Raw genomic sequence first — 14,926 nt, 5'->3', positions numbered from 1 at the left:
TCCAGCAAGTCAGATCTTTGCCAAGAACCCCAATAACCAGGAAGTCGTTTTTCACAAAGCCCCAACAAATCTGACCTTTTCACTGTGGGGGGTCACTGCCAATTAAGCTCCTTGTGTTTCTAGTTGTTATCACAACACCCACACCTACTAAGTTGATAAAATCATAGGATGGTCTGGGCTGAAAAGGCCCACAGTGCTCATCCAGCTCCAACCCCTGCTGTGTGCAGGTCGCCAACCAGCAGCCCAGGCTGCCCAGAGCCACATCCAGCCTGGCCTTGAATGCCTGCAGGGATGGGGATCCACAGCCTCCTTGGGCAGCCTGTTCCAGTGCCTCACCGCCCTCTGGGTGAAAAACTTCCTCCTATATCCAACCTAAACCTACAATATCTGATTGCTTTGGCTTTCAGCTCTCTCTACTACTGCTGACACGAAGCAATGAGTTAATATACTAAACCAGACTGCCACAGAGAACAGCAGCACAAGCAGCTGTGACTCCTTCAGTGTCAGTCCCACCCTCACCTTGCTGCAGGTGGCACCAGCTAACAAGCTGAGTCTTAACTCAGTAATGACAAACCAGGCCAGTGCTTCTGCTTAAGATTTATCAATCCCAAAGAAAATACGTGGAGGCAAGTTAATATCCATCAGTTTAATAGAGAGGCACTCACCTTGGTAGGGGCAGCTGGCCAGCAGAGTGCCCACACCACCCCTCAGTGCTGTATTTGACAGCAGGAGACAAGAAAGCAGCATTCACAGAAAGCAGGGAGACCTGGTTACAGCTGCAGAGCAGTTGCTCACAAACAAGTTTCTTCTTGCTATGTACAGAAGGAAGAGGCAGTGTAAGTGTGTTCCCAAGCTGCCACAAGTCCTTTCTCGTGGGCCAGTCACCTGTTTGGGCCTTGAGCTGTGTTTATCCACGTGTGATGTGAAATGCAAGCTTACCAGGCAAACACACGCGATACAAAGGTTGGCTGGGATCAGTGCTACCTGTAGACTTTCCCCCTTTCATTTTCACATTTTGCAACAGATCCTGAAAGAGAGAGAAAAAGTGAACAAATGTTGACGTCTTTCCATTCCCCCAGGTGGTTCTGGATGGTGCCCTGTCAGTCTCACTTAACCCCTGCTCTCTTCCCAGCCCTCAGCTGCACGTTATGCCTCCATGTTGAGCAGCAGAGGATGCCAAAGGGAGCAGGCCAGTGACTTAAGAATTAAGCCCAACAGATGGCTGGAAGCCTGCAGTGTTTTTCTGAGGTGCAGGACACGCACACCTCACTTCCAACACCATCTGTTACCCACCTTGATGGTGGGAAGTCGAGTCCTAAGATGGCTGCAATTGCTTGTGACATGGGCTACAGATAACAGATATTTGTAAGCCTGCAGAAATCACCAGCACAATTCCTCTCTGAAAAAAGAAAGTTTCGTTTCAGGTCACTCAAACTCTGTCTGTACAGGTTGAAGCTGCATAGGCAAATATGATACTTCAGATGCCATTAAAGGAATCACACGAGAAGAAGGAGGGATTTTGTATTCCATGAAAATAAAACTGGGAGCAGAGCATAAGAATAATGCATGAAATGAAGATATTTATTCTGGGAAATGATTCATGACTGCCTTTAGCTGGCAGATCATGAGCTTGTGGAGGCACCTGTGACAAACTACTCCAGAAGAGATTTTCACTTATCTGAGTGTTGGTTTTTTTTCCCCATTGAGAACTGTACTGTTCTCAGCCTTTTACCCATTGAGAACTGGTAAACCACCTCTTTCTTTCATCTCTCTCTGCAACCAGTGGCTGTGTTTCCCTTTTCTGACTCCCAAAGGGCAGTACTTCAATCACTGTGTGCACTGAGTCTTCTTTCCATTGGTCTAAAATTCATTAAATTATTCACATTGCCTGGTTTGAGAAACATTCAAATTGTGGGCATCAAACAGCAACCAAGCATCCAAGTAACAGCAGGGAACTTACCAAGATACTCAAAGCTTCTCCTTTCACCGTTCTCCAAAAGTCTGCCTTTGGTTCTCCTTCTCCAGTGATGCCTTCCCAGTTGTCCCATGAGGGGATGACAATCACAGTTCAACTCAAGCACCCACCTCAAAAGAAAAAAACAAAGCTTCACTGTTAGCTGGCACAGCAGCAAAGACGACGACAGTGATCACATTCACACCTACCTTCACAATCACCTGCTTCCATGGCAAGTCAAAACAGCAAGAAGATCCATTATTTATGAGCTACAGAATTCCTCCAGAACTGAAGGGATTCACTGAATCCTGACAATTCAGAAATATTTTCTCCAGGAAATTCACTGTTTTAGGTCTTGGTCATATGGTCCTTTCCCATGAAGGAAAGTATGCAATTAACACGCTCCACAGGAAGGTGTGCATGTTGGCGCTGGGAATGTCCCTGTTTTTACTACTTTTATGCTGCCATGCATTCTTATATTTATTTATTATTTCTTTAAATACATTTTCTTTGTATTTCTGAGAGTTCTCAAAATAAAGAAGGAAATACCTCAATGAAAAATGCTGTGCTGAAGCCTACGCTGAATGATCACATATTTGCATGACAACGAATACACAGTGAAGGTGGTTTGTACACCAGATTATCCATCCCTGTTGCTGCACTCATTTTACTACCAATACGAATTCGTGATCTCTGGTAGGGCCTGGACATTGGGTACCAATGTGGAAAGATAAATCTGAATGGGGAAGTGGAAAGGATGATAAAATGCCCTGCTTTGTTAAGTGGCACGTGGAACCAACATGAGACTTGAAACCCTTGGTTAAGAAAGCAAAATAGAGTGGCACTGTAAGTAATGTGGAGTTGTGGTTGTGTGGACACTTCACTTAGCCTCAAGTGGGACCACAGTGACCACATTGGAAGGAATCTGGCCAAGAAAGTACAAGACAGCACTACTTTTGTTGGGCTGGAGAGTGTAATCAGCAGATGTATTTCTCTCCCATGTGACAGGGATGCCCATCCCTCTAAACACAAACTCCACCTGTCTAAAAACCTTGACTTGAGTGGAGGAAAAAGCTTCATCCATGTGTACAAATGGAGTATTATACAAAGCAGAAAGTTAAGGATAGGATCGAGTCAAAGTTCAGAGGCACGTCCCCTGCAGACAGATGTGCAGACAGACCTTGCTCCTCACCTTTCTCCATATTTGGTAGTTAAAGGAAATATTTCATGTTGGCTGGGACATACCACGTAACCAGACCCACTCTCAAGGAAATTCGGCTCCATGGGGCTAATGGGGGCAATGAGAGAACTGGGTGGCAGTGGGGGAATTGGGGGCACTTGGGGTGGTGGGGGCAATGGGGTTAACAGGGGGAAACTGGAATCAGTGGGGGCTACGTGGGGTAACAGGAAGGAAAAACTGGGAACACTGTGGAGAAACTGGCGATAATGGGGGCACTGGGGGAGAACTGGGAGATCACGTGGGCCTCAACCCGGGGAGAAAAGCCGTCGTGACGTCATCGCTGCCCCCCCCCCCCACGTCCCTTCTCATCCTCGCCCCCTCGCGCCCCGCTGTCACTTCGAGATCATCGCAACAGGACGGTGGTGATAACGTCATCATCCTGCGCCGCACCGCCCCCTTAGCAACGTCCCCCTCCGTTAGGCCCCGGGGGCGGACCCACAGTGCAGAGCCGCCCCTGGCGGAGGGCAGGGCCTTCCCTTTGCCCCCCCCATTCCCCCGGCCCGTTAACCCCGCGTTTCTCCCTCGGGGTCCTCAGTTCCCGGCTATGGCTCTGTGGGTGCTGCTGCTCCTCGCGGTGCTCCCCGTGACTCCCTCCGCCTCTCCCCGCTGCGCCCCGCAGTGCCCCCCTGGCACTTACCCGCACCCCCCGGGCCGAACACGGCAGCGCTGCGGTCCCCCGAAGGGCCGCTCGGAGCCCGTCCGGTGCCGAGGTGCGAAATAGGTTGCGGGAGGCCAACTTCCGGTTGGGGGTCGGAAGTGGCGGGCGAATTCCGGGCTAGGCAGGAAGTGGGTGCACTTCCAATAGGGGCCGGGTAGGAAACTGATGAAAAAATGATTTTCCTGCGTTTGGGGTTCCCCGCAATTGGGAATTTCCACAGGGGTCCGCCTGAAATGGGGTCCGGGGGGGAAACAGAACCCCGGGGCCGTTTTGCTGTGGGGTTCACTGCCGCCCCTCACCCCCCGCAGCGCTCCGTTGCCCCGCGCCGCTCTCTTTCCCTCACGGCACCGTGGAGCCGCGCTTTCCCGCGTACCCCTCCGGCAGCGTCCTCCGCTTCTCGTGTGACGACGGCTTCGTGCTGCGAGGGGCCGCGGAACTGCGCTGCAGACCCGGGGGTGTCTGGAGCGACGCCCCCCCCCGTGTGCGACGACGGCGGTGAGTGGGAGAAGCCCTAAAACCCATCGAAAGGGCCCGAAATCCCTCCAAAAGGCCCCCAAGCCTCCAGGAAATGCTCCAAAATTATTTTGTGGGGCCAAAATATCCCTGGGAGACCTCAAGATCCCTCTAAGAGACCCCAGAAATCTTCAACAAGGCACCCAAATCCCTCAAGGTCTTTAAAATTGTCTTAAATGCCCCAAAATTCTTGGGAACTCCCCAAATCCCTGTATATACCCCAATATACTTGTGAGGAGGGACAGAATCTTCTATAGATAGTTCCAAATGCTTCTGGTGTGAGGGCAAAATCCCTCACATAAAAGCCCCCACATCCTTCTGGGGGTGGCAAAATCCCCACAGAGATCCCGAAGTTCTTCTGAAGAGGGGGTGAAATATATCTGTGGGATGGGGCAAATACCTCAAAAGCCCTAAAATCCTTCATAAGGGCCCCAAAATCCTTTCCAGAAGGGGATGTTAAGAGTGTGGGCAGAGCCCTTATCATCACCCCCAAATCTCTCAATGACGCTCCAAAATACCTCGGGGGGGGGGGGGGGGGGGGGGGGGGGGGTAGGAAGGGTGTAAAGTTCCTCTTACAGACCCCAGAATTCCTCATAGAGTCCCCAGAGTTCTTCAGGAGGATGGGGGGGACGACAGGGGTTGGAGGGTCTTTATAGGGCTCTCAGCCCTATAGGGGGGTAAGGAACTTGAGTCTGGGGGATTGGGGGGGTTGGTGGGGGGAGTCTTCATGGGATGGATAGGTGGGTTGCTTGGGAGGGACTCAGTGGTCCCTGTGAGGCTGAGGGGAAAGGAAAAAATATCTGGGGGGTTACGGGGTCCTTGGGGTTTGTCAAGAGACCCTAAGGGCCTGGGGGGGGAGGGGAGATAGGAGTTAAATGAGGGGATTCCTATGGGGTTGGGGAGTCTCTGTGGGGTTGGGGGTCATCCCTCTGAGGTGTGTGGGTCCCTTGGGGAGGGGGTCAAGGGCTACCTCCACTGATTCTCCCCCTAGAAGGTGACTGTCCTCCCCCCGCGACACCAGCGGGGGGGGTGACAACGGGCGGGGGACGGCACCATGGAGCCGAGGTTCGGGTGCACTGTGGGGCAGGGCTGCAGCTTCTGGGACCTTCCCGGCGCCACTGCATGGAGACTGGGAGGTGGTCCGGGCCTGAACCCACCTGCCGCCGTGAGTGGCACTGTGTCCCCATGTCCCCAGGTCCTCATACGTCCCATATATCCATGTTCCCAAATACCCCCGTGTCCCCCAAAATCCCCATGTCCTGTATCCCCATGTGCCATATTCCCATGTCCCTAAATATCCTCATATTGTTCCCTTTTTCCTGTGTTCCAGATACCCACGTTCCTAAGTCCCCAAATGTCTGCATGTCCCCAAGCGTCCCTGCATCTCCACATCCCCATAATGTTCCCAAATGTCCTCATATTGTCTCCACGTTCCCACTTCCCCAAAATGTCACAATTTCCCACATCCCCAAAATGTCCCCACAGACCCCTACTCCTTCGACCTCCCTGAGGACATCAGCAGTGGCCTTGGCTCTTCCTTTGCCTCCATCCTGGAGCTGGCGGGTGCCCACGCTGACAATGGTGAGCTGGGGGATGCTGTGGTGACACCACGGTGACATCATCACAATGACCTCACGGTGACACTGTGGTGACAGACAAGTCCCTGGGACGCCGCATTGTACTGAGCCGCAATGAGTCCCTCCATGTCTACGTGCTTCTGGATGCTTCTGGCAGCGTCCAACAGGACAACTTTGAGCTCTTCCGGCAGAGCGCGGTGGCCATCGTGGATAGGGTGTGAGGGGACAGCAGGGTGGGACCATGGGGAGACCACGGGGGATGGGGAGGGGAGATGGGGTGGGACCATGGGGAGAAGAGGTGGGACCATAGGGGGATCATGGAGAGATGAGGAGATGGGGTGAGACCACAGGATGAGGTTAAGACCACAGGGACCAAGGATGGGATGCGATGAGACCCCGAGGAGATGGAATATGACCAAGGGGGTAGGTCCTACAGGTTGGAGGTCTGGAATGGGTGCCCTGAGCTGTCCTCATCCCCCTGCTGCCCCACAGCTCAGCAGCTTCGAGGTGCCCCTCAGGTTTGCCATCGTCTCCTTCGCCACCCACACGCATGTCATCATCTCCACTATCGAAGATGACGCTTCCGATGCTGACGAAGTCATCGCGCGCTTGGAGGCCATGAACTTTGGTGGTACATCCCCACAGTGGGCGACCCCAAAGTTGGGAACGCACTGGGGACACAGTGACATGGTGTTGTCCCCTCAGTGCACAGGAACGCAACGGGGACCAACATGCATGGGGCGCTGTTGGAGGTCTACCACATGATCCTCTTCCAAAAGGAGCGGTCAACGCGTGACGGCCAACCCAATGCGTGGAGGAACATGCGGCATGTCGTCATCCTGCTGACAGATGGTGGGGACAATGAGGGGACAGCGCTTGGGTGGGTGCTGTGGGGCTGGGCTGAGCTCCATCTGCTGCCCCTTAGGGAGGTTCAACGTTGGCGGACATCCCCGGGATGCAGTGGCCAAGATTGAGGATGTGCTGGAGATCAGAGACGACCGCGAGGAGTACCTGGGTGGGTGTGTGGGGACACCAGCAGGGAGATGGGACACTAAGGTTGGCTTTGTGGATCTCTGAAGTGGATTTGAGGATCTCAGTTGGGGTTTGAGAACACCTGAGGTAGAACTGGGCACCTCAAAGGTGATTTGGGGGACCTCAGAGCTAGACTGGGGACATCCGCGGGGCCATGTGGACACCAATGGGGATATGGATGGGGGAGTGGGGACATCAAGGTAGGGTTTGGGGACCTTGGGAGTGGCTTTGGAGAGCTGAGGAATAGGGTTGAGGTGTCCTCAGTGGTTCTGGGGACCTGAATTGGGCTTTGGGCATCTAGAGGCCATCCTGTCTCCACATCCCTGCCCCCAGTGTCCCTTTGCCCTGGCCACTATTTGCTGTTGCACCAGCAGTGGGGTCAACACCCTGGTTTACTCCTGTCTCCAGGGCCAGTGCCCCATCCTGGGTCACCAACCCTCGATTTGGTGCCTCTAACCCCATACTTATGATCACACCCTGTGGCAGATGGCCCAAACCCCATTCTGGGGGCCCTTAACCCTGTTGCAGTGCCCTGAACCCTGTTCTAGATGCCCCAAGCCCTGCTCTACGTGCTCCAATTTTCATGTGAGACATCCAGACCCCACTTCTGAGGCCTTCAGCCACCTTCATTGCACTCAATCCCAGCTCAGGTTCTCCAAACCCCGCTCCAGGTGTCCCCTGTCCCCTTTCTCACCCCCTGACCTCTCACCCCCAGACATCTATGCTTTTGGGGTGGGGACCCTGGAGGTGGACATGGCTGAGCTGGAGGCAGTGGCCTCGCACCGCCGGGATGAGCGCCATGCCTTCAAGCTGGCAGATGCGTCGGCACTGCGCCAGGCACTGGAGGGGGCTCTGACTGCCACTGCCATCGGGGACCTCTGCGGTGTCATCATCCCTGCTGGCACTGCCCGACCACCGTGGCACGTTGTACTGAGGGTGGGCTCTGGGGAGGATCTGTTCGGGTTGGAGATGATCCACTAGGGGCAATTGAGGATGGAGGGGAACGCTTTGGGTACCATCTTGGATGAGGGATCCTTTGGGGAATGTTGGGGGTCAAAGGAATATTTATTGGGGATTCGTTGAGGATGGAGGGAGGAACCATTGGGGATTGAGGGATCCAGTGAGGATGGGGGGAATGTACTGGGGAACGACCGGGGTTGGGAGGATCCATTACAGATTGTTGGGATCCTTTAGGGATTGGGGGGAAATCATGAAGGATCATTAGGGGTGGAGGAGTCTGTTGGGGATGGGAGGACCCAATGGGGACAGGGGATTCCAATGCAGACCCCGTGTTCTTGCACCCCCTTCCCCATTACTTTCCCAGACTGGAGTGCAGCAGCGTTGTGCAGGGACCCTTCTGGGGGGCCGCTGGGTGCTGACGGCTGCCCACTGCTTCCTGGGGGGTGAAAGCCCCCATGACTGGAGTGCTGAGCTGGGTAAGGCCCCCAAAAGTGGGGACTCCCTCATCCTGATCCCAGAGCCCCCCCCAGCCCACTGGGACCCCAAAATCCAGGACCTCTCCACCCCCATTGGGACTCCCCCCCGATTCCCATTTTTGGGGGTCTGCAGCAGGGGGTCAGGAGCTTTCCATCCGGGGGTGGAACCTCCATGAGGACTTTGATATCCGGGGGAGGGCAGCACGGGGGGTCCCTGAATTCTACGACTATGATGTGGCCCTGGTGGAGCTGGAGAAGGAGGTGGGAGACACAGGGGTCCCCAGGTGAGTGGGATAGTGGGGCTGGGGGGGGGCAGGTTGATGTTGAGGGGTTTCTGACCCCCCTAAGAAATCTAATGCCCGCCCCAAAAAAGGCGCATCTGCATACCCTGCACTGAGAATGCAAACAGAGCTCTGAGAATGGCACCAGGGACCACATGCCAGAAGCAAGGTGGGGCACCCAACATCATCCCCACCTCCCTGTATCTCCGTTCCCACACTCCTCATATTGCCAAATGTCACAGTGCCTCACATCCCTGTGTCTGTATCCCCCCACTATTGTCTCCCTATCCCTACATCCCCATTTCCCCATCTCCACATCGTCCCCAAAAGTCTTCATTTTGTTCCAATATCCCCAAATTTCACAATGTCCCATATCCCTTTGTCACCATCCCCATGTCCCCAGCCCCCCCCATACATCCCCATATTATCCCCATGTCCCCAAATGTCCTCCAGAGGTGGAGCTGTTGGGCCACACTCGTGTCCCCGCCGAGTTTGTGTCACTGGAGGGCAAGAGGTTGAGCGTCAGGATCAAGGAGCAGGAGGAGGTGTGGGGCTGCCCCAAGGCGCAGCTCTACCCCATAGTGGGCCCCAAACACCCTCCACAACAAGGAAGAGTCCAAGGAGGGCTCTGCCCCACAGCAGGATCCTGCCCCATAGCGTGCCTCTGCCCCACAGCGTGCCTCCTGCCTGACGGGTGCAGTGCAGCCTGGGATGCCCCATGCTAATGCCTCTGTGAAGGATGTGGTGACAGAACGGTTCCTGTGCAGTGGGCAGGAGAGCAGCAGTGAGCAGGAAGATGCAGCCTGCAAAGGTGTGTGTGAGGGCACCAAATATCCCCATCGCCACACTCCCATGCCCCCATATTGTTCCCATGTCACTGTACTGTCCCCATATCCCCATACCCCAATGTCCCCAAATGTTCCCAGGTGAATCCGGAGGTTCCCTCTTTGTGGAACGCCGCCACCGTTTCCTCCAGGTGAGTGCTATGGGGGGGGGCCTGAATCCCCCCCTCCAATCCCCCCTCCCCACCCATTTGGGGCTCCCCAATCTCCCCCTCCCTGCAGGTGGGGGTCCTGAGCTGGGGCACCTTCAATCCATGCTACAGGGGGGGCCGCAATGCCGAGGGGGGGCTGCTCCGTGCCCCAGCCCCCCCTGGCCACCACCCCAGGGATTTCGCCATCAGCCTCTTCCGCATTCAGCCCTGGTTACGGCGACACCTGGGGGGGGTCCTGCGCTTCACCCCCCTGTGACTCCCCACCACGGCAGGACTCCCCCCAAGAGTCCTCGCCATTGGACTCCTATAGGAGCTCAACTGGACCCTCCTACCCCAATCTGTACCCCCTCCCCCCCCCCCCCGAATAAAGTTGTGCCTCTCCCAGTTTTGTGAACTTCCATGGGTGGTTGAGATGGGGCAGTATGGGGTGGTGGGACTTCTGGGGTACCATTGGGGGAGCTCATTAGCATCACTGTGCTTAATGAGCTTCAGACTTAACAAGGCCTCACCTGTGGGGAGGGCGGTAGACTGTGTTTAACCACTCCCATTTCCCGTAACTTGCCCAGAGGAGACAATATTACACAATCCTTACTGTCCCCCAGCTCCAAACCCTGACCCACAGAAGAAGCTGGATCCAGACCAATGGCCACGGCCCCATTCCCACAGCTCACTCTCCTGCCGTTGAACCCTCCCAATCCCGGCCTGTAGGTGACCCCAGTCCCACGGCTCTGCACCATATCTCTGCCCCCATGACTGCCCGATAGTGCTCCCTCTTGGCTGCCTAATTACTACCTCACAACCACGCCCCACAGTTCTGTCCTGGGACCCTCCCAGAGGGCTGCTGGGAGCTGACTGCCACACACTGCTTCCTAGAGGGGAGAGCCCCTGTGCCTGGAGTGCTCAGCTGAGTATGGCCTCAAACATAGGGAAGCCCCTCATCCTGCCTCCACAGAATGGCCAGGGTTGGAAGGGACCTCAAGGATCATGAATCTCCACATGCAAGGCCTCCAATCTCCACATTTAACACCAGCCCAAGCTGCCAGGGCCCCATCCAACATGGCCTTGAACACCCCAAAGGACGGGACATCCACAACCTCTCTCAGCAGCTGTTCCAGCACCTCACCACTCTCACGGCAAAGAACTTCCCCCTGACATCCAACCTCCATCTCCCCTCCCTCAACTTCAAACCATTTCCCCTTGTCCTGTTGTTATCTCCCCTTTCCAAGAGTTGATTCCCCTCCTGTTTGTAGGCTCCCTTTAGGTACTGCAGGCTGCACTGAGGTCACCCCACAGCCTTCTTTTCTCCAGGCTGGACAAGCCCAGCTCCCTCAGCCTGTCTTTGTAGGTGAGGTGCGCCAGCCCCCTGATCATCTTTGTGGCTCCTCTGGACCCTCTCTAACAGCTCTCTGTCCTTCTTGTACTGGGGGCTCCAATACGAAGGACACATTACTGCAGATGGGGCCTCATGGGGGCAGAGTAGAGAGAGACAACCCCCTCTCTGTCCCTGCTGGCCACCCCGGCCCCCAGAGCCGCCGGGACTCTCCATCCAGAGCACTCTCCACCCAGACCCCCCCGGCGGCCTTCACGCACCATCACCAGAACGGACCCCATCAGGCATTTCCTCCGCCTTTTATTTCCACGCGGGCGCAGAATTACGGATGCACCCCCACAAACGCGGCGAAATACCTCACGACACGCGACAACTCCGACGTTAGGGCTATGACGTCATCGGCGCCGTTACGATCTGCCACCCCCTCACATCCGCACTGACTTCACCCCGCAGCGACACGCTTCCGGCTGCCCCCGGAAGAGCTCATCCCGTACCCTTGCGCTATTTCCGCTCACGTGCTCAGCGCCGCTGTGCGTCGCATCACGTGCGCATCACGTGCCGCCGTCCCGGGCCGCTGAGGTCGGCGGCGCCATCACGTGACCCGTGCCTACGCGCGGCGGGGCCGAGCGCAGATGGCGGACGCTGAGGCCGAGGCGGCTCCGCGGGCCGAGATGGCGCGGCTGGTGGCGGCGCTGCGGGGCCGGCTGTGGCAGCTGCAGACGGAACTGTGCGAGCAGGAAGTGTCGGAGGCGTCGTCCCGGGCCTACTGCCGCGGCTTCTGCCAGGTACGGGCCGCGGCGAGGGGCCTCTCAGCGCGGTGAGATCGTTGCGAGACTTCAGTGCGGCGGGAGTTGGCGGAGTGCGGCGGGGGGGGGAGCTGTCGCGGTGCGGGGCCGCCGGTGCGGTGAGGCGGAGCGTTGCGCCTTTGGGCCGCGCGGGGGGTTGGGGGGGGGGGGGACGTTCTGCGTTCATCGCAGTTGGAAACGGCGCCGTGTGGGAGTCCGGCCGGCCGGCTGCCCGTTGTGCTGCGTCCGGGTCAGTGCTCGGAGTGAGCGCTGGTTTAATGCCGGTGATGAACGATTTTTGAATTAAATCGTTAAGTTCTTGAGCTTGATTAAGTGTTATGGGTGAACGTGACATATTTGTGATATAGTAATCTGTGCGGTTAATGAGTTATTGCTTCCTGAACGGCATCTGTTAGTGAGAGCTGTGCGGTTACATCATCTGTTGTTGTTGGGTTTGGGTGCTTTTCCTCTTCAATCCGAAAGCGTTCTGTGCTTAAAACCCAACCTGCCAGCCGGTGCTCCCACCCGGCCTTCCTTTCTGAATGGAAGGGCAACACCAGCTGCTGACTGTGGCCAACAGCCTCACGGGTGTCTGAAATGTGGTGTTAGTCCTCACAGGGTTGATTTACACCTGTAGGCTGTGTGCTTGGCCATGCTGTTCTTTTGGGGAAATCAGAGAATCAATAAGGTTGGAAAAGACCTCTGAGATTATTCAGTCCAACCATCCACCCACCACAGTATTGCTGATGGACCGTGTCCCTCAATGCCACCTCCTCATGGTTCTGGAGCACTTCTGGGGATGGTGACTCCACCACTCCCTGTGCAGCCTCTGCCACTGCATCACTGCTGATTCTGAGATGATCTTCCTAATACCCAACCTGACCCTCCCCTGGTGCAACTTGAGGGCATCACCTCTCATCCTATCACAAAAGCAGAGGCCGACTCCCACCTCCCCACGACCTCTTTTCAGGCAGTTGTAGAGAACAGTGAGGTCTTTCCTGAGCTCCTCTTCTCCAGGTGGACCCATCCCATTTCCTCAGCCTCTCCCCAGCACTGTGCTTCAGATCCCTCACAGCTCTGTTCCCTTCTCTGCACCCACTCCAGACCTTCTGTGTCTTTCTCACAGTGAGAGGCTCAAGGCTGAGCACAGCACTGATGTGCAGCTCCAGCAGTGCCAGCACAGAGGGATGGTCACCTCCTGCAGGCTGCATTGCTGCTGACACAGCCAGGATGCCGTGGGGTTTCTTGGCCACCTGGGCACCCTGCTGGCTCGCATCCAACCAAGTGTCACCAACAGCCCCAGGTCCTTCTCTTCACATCTCTTGGCTGCTGTGCCCCAAGCCCACAGCATTACATGGGGCTGTTGTGACCAAAGTGCAGCACTCTGTCTCACTGAAGCTCATCCCATCTGCCTCAGCCCAGCAACCAGCCTGCCTAGCTCCCTCCATTGCACCTTCCTACCCTCAGGCAGATCGATGCTTCCCCCAACTTGATGCTGTCTGTGAACTTAGTGAGGGTGCTCAGTGCTGGAAAGGTTTGTTAGGTTCTGGTATTTGTGCTTTGCAAACTTCAGAGTGCAGCTCACACACACTGCAGTTATCTACCAAGTTACTTGTGCACTGAGATGACCATATGTTTACATGGAAATCTCTGTAAAATGTGTTACTTCTGCCTTGTTTCAGGCTTTACAAAAATGACCTGCAGTGCTGTTTACTGCAGCCAAGCGTTGGAACAAGGATTTGGCAGATGTTTGGCAGATACTGTCAAGATGACCAACACTTGTATTCATTTGGTTGCCCAGAATAAACTTATCCAGTGCTGTCATCAGTTTTGGACAGTTCTGATTGCCATGATTGTTCTCTTAGAGATCCAGGGGAGGGCGTGCAGTTGTTGGGCTGACATCCAGCCACTTCAGTGGGGTGTGAGTTTGTGATGTTGTGCTGTCAAACTATGCTATGGGAGGGTATGATTTTACATCGCTGTTTCCCCTTCCAACTGGGGATGTTTGTGGATGTGGCACAGAGCTCCAGTGATAAAACTTCTCAAGGACTGAATGTCTGCTTCTAAGTTAAACTTAATAGAAAGTTGAATTGAGGTACTTAACATCTTGGAGGCCACCACTGATATCTTGTTATCTGCTCATTGAACTGCAGCAGGTCTTGTGTAGAGAGAAACTCACTTCAGTTGTGTTTAAGTAGGATCTGGAGGTGTAGTTGTGGTGGGGGCTATTAAAATACTTAGGGATTTGCCATCCTGTGGGTACATCTGGCACTTTGGGAGCAACGGATGCCATCAGGGCACAACAGATGGTGAACCAAATAGTATCCAGACTGCTCTGTGCACAGAGAAGCAGCGTTGGCAACACAGAAACTTGTGCTGCTTTCCTGCAGCTCCTTCTGGGAGCAGTGTCTGATGATGCTGCCTTCTTGGTCACCTACCTCTTGGGCAGGAGAGGGAGATGAGTGTTCAGCATGACACAGCTAAGTGTCTCGGCACTAAATAGTGGGTTGGCTCTGCACTGTTGTGATGCACTGCACGTTCACATTATGAGGAACAAGTCTGTTGGGGTAAGTCTATATACACAGACACCAACTGGTAGGGTCAGGTTGTGCGTACATGAGGTTGCTGTGTTGTAAATATGAAGCAGTGTCAATGAGGCAGAGCGTGCAGCACCTCAAAGAACCTCATCTGCTGATCCTCAGCACCAGTTGGGTGGGTGAAACTGTTGGAGGACTTGCAGCTGTGATCAGGTCTGTTAAAGAGGAGATGTCTTTGTATTTATGTTAAACTCAAAGCTGGTGTAAGAACAGCTTTGTGAGAAGTGCACCTGTGCCCTGCAGTGCTGCAATACCTGCTTGGGAATCAGTGCAGAACTGAGGAGCTGGGTCAGTCTGTGGGTTGTGCTGTAGGTGGATGCTTGTGGCCTCTGTTGTCTGTGTCCCACTCTGGTTACATCTGTGGCTGTAGTCAAAGGAAAGAGGATGTAGTGATGGTTTCAGTGTCTGTCTGCTCCAGAAGAAATTCCAGCTCCTTGGCTGCTCAAAGAATTGCTGACTGTAGATGACCTCAGTGGTAAGACAGCACTAAGGGGAAGGGTGTAGTGTTTTCTAGCAAACGAGTATACTT

The 14,926-nt window shown here is 54.9% G+C and overlaps 2 protein-coding genes and 1 long non-coding RNA gene across 4 annotated transcripts in view; 2 read left to right on the top strand and 1 right to left on the bottom strand.

The window, feature by feature from the left end:
* Positions 1 to 631: 631 nt before the first annotated feature.
* Positions 632 to 3,936, bottom strand: LOC122187803. 2 transcript variants are annotated; one of them, XR_006181423.1, is made up of 4 exons: positions 3,832 to 3,936; positions 1,961 to 2,085; positions 1,294 to 1,399; positions 632 to 1,027 (listed from the first exon to the last, which is right to left on the bottom strand). It is a non-coding gene; the product is annotated as an uncharacterized LOC122187803 (long non-coding RNA). The 2 variants fall into 2 exon arrangements; XR_006181422.1 differs by lacking the exon at positions 1,294 to 1,399.
* LOC122187802 (complement C2-like) lies at positions 3,701 to 10,069 on the top strand. Its single transcript, XM_042885616.1, is given in 17 exon segments — positions 3,701 to 3,904; positions 4,161 to 4,321; positions 4,323 to 4,347; positions 5,357 to 5,530; positions 5,851 to 5,946; positions 6,021 to 6,157; positions 6,435 to 6,573; positions 6,648 to 6,794; positions 6,868 to 6,957; positions 7,690 to 7,910; positions 8,299 to 8,410; positions 8,544 to 8,694; positions 8,784 to 8,860; positions 9,145 to 9,236; positions 9,367 to 9,502; positions 9,618 to 9,667; positions 9,756 to 10,069. Coding segments are annotated over 17 exon segments (2,160 nt in total). The 5' UTR covers positions 3,701 to 3,738; the 3' UTR covers positions 9,942 to 10,069.
* A 1,578-nt stretch (positions 10,070 to 11,647) lies between these two features.
* Positions 11,648 to 14,926, top strand: part of RLF (RLF zinc finger) — a 28,094-nt gene continuing 24,815 nt past the window's right edge. Inside the window, exon 1 of the mRNA XM_042885600.1 lies at positions 11,648 to 11,800. Within this exon, the coding sequence (XP_042741534.1) occupies positions 11,648 to 11,800 (153 nt within the window). The remainder of the gene's footprint in view (positions 11,801 to 14,926) is intronic.

The sequence above is a fragment of the Lagopus leucura genome, unplaced genomic scaffold (assembly GCF_019238085.1).
Source record: "Lagopus leucura isolate 7727_CA_CO unplaced genomic scaffold, USGS_WTPT01 Super-Scaffold_100051, whole genome shotgun sequence".
Classification (NCBI taxonomy): domain Eukaryota; kingdom Metazoa; phylum Chordata; class Aves; order Galliformes; family Phasianidae; genus Lagopus; species Lagopus leucura.
Note: the sequence above shows the minus strand (reverse complement) of the source record. Positions and strands in the feature narration are given on the sequence as shown.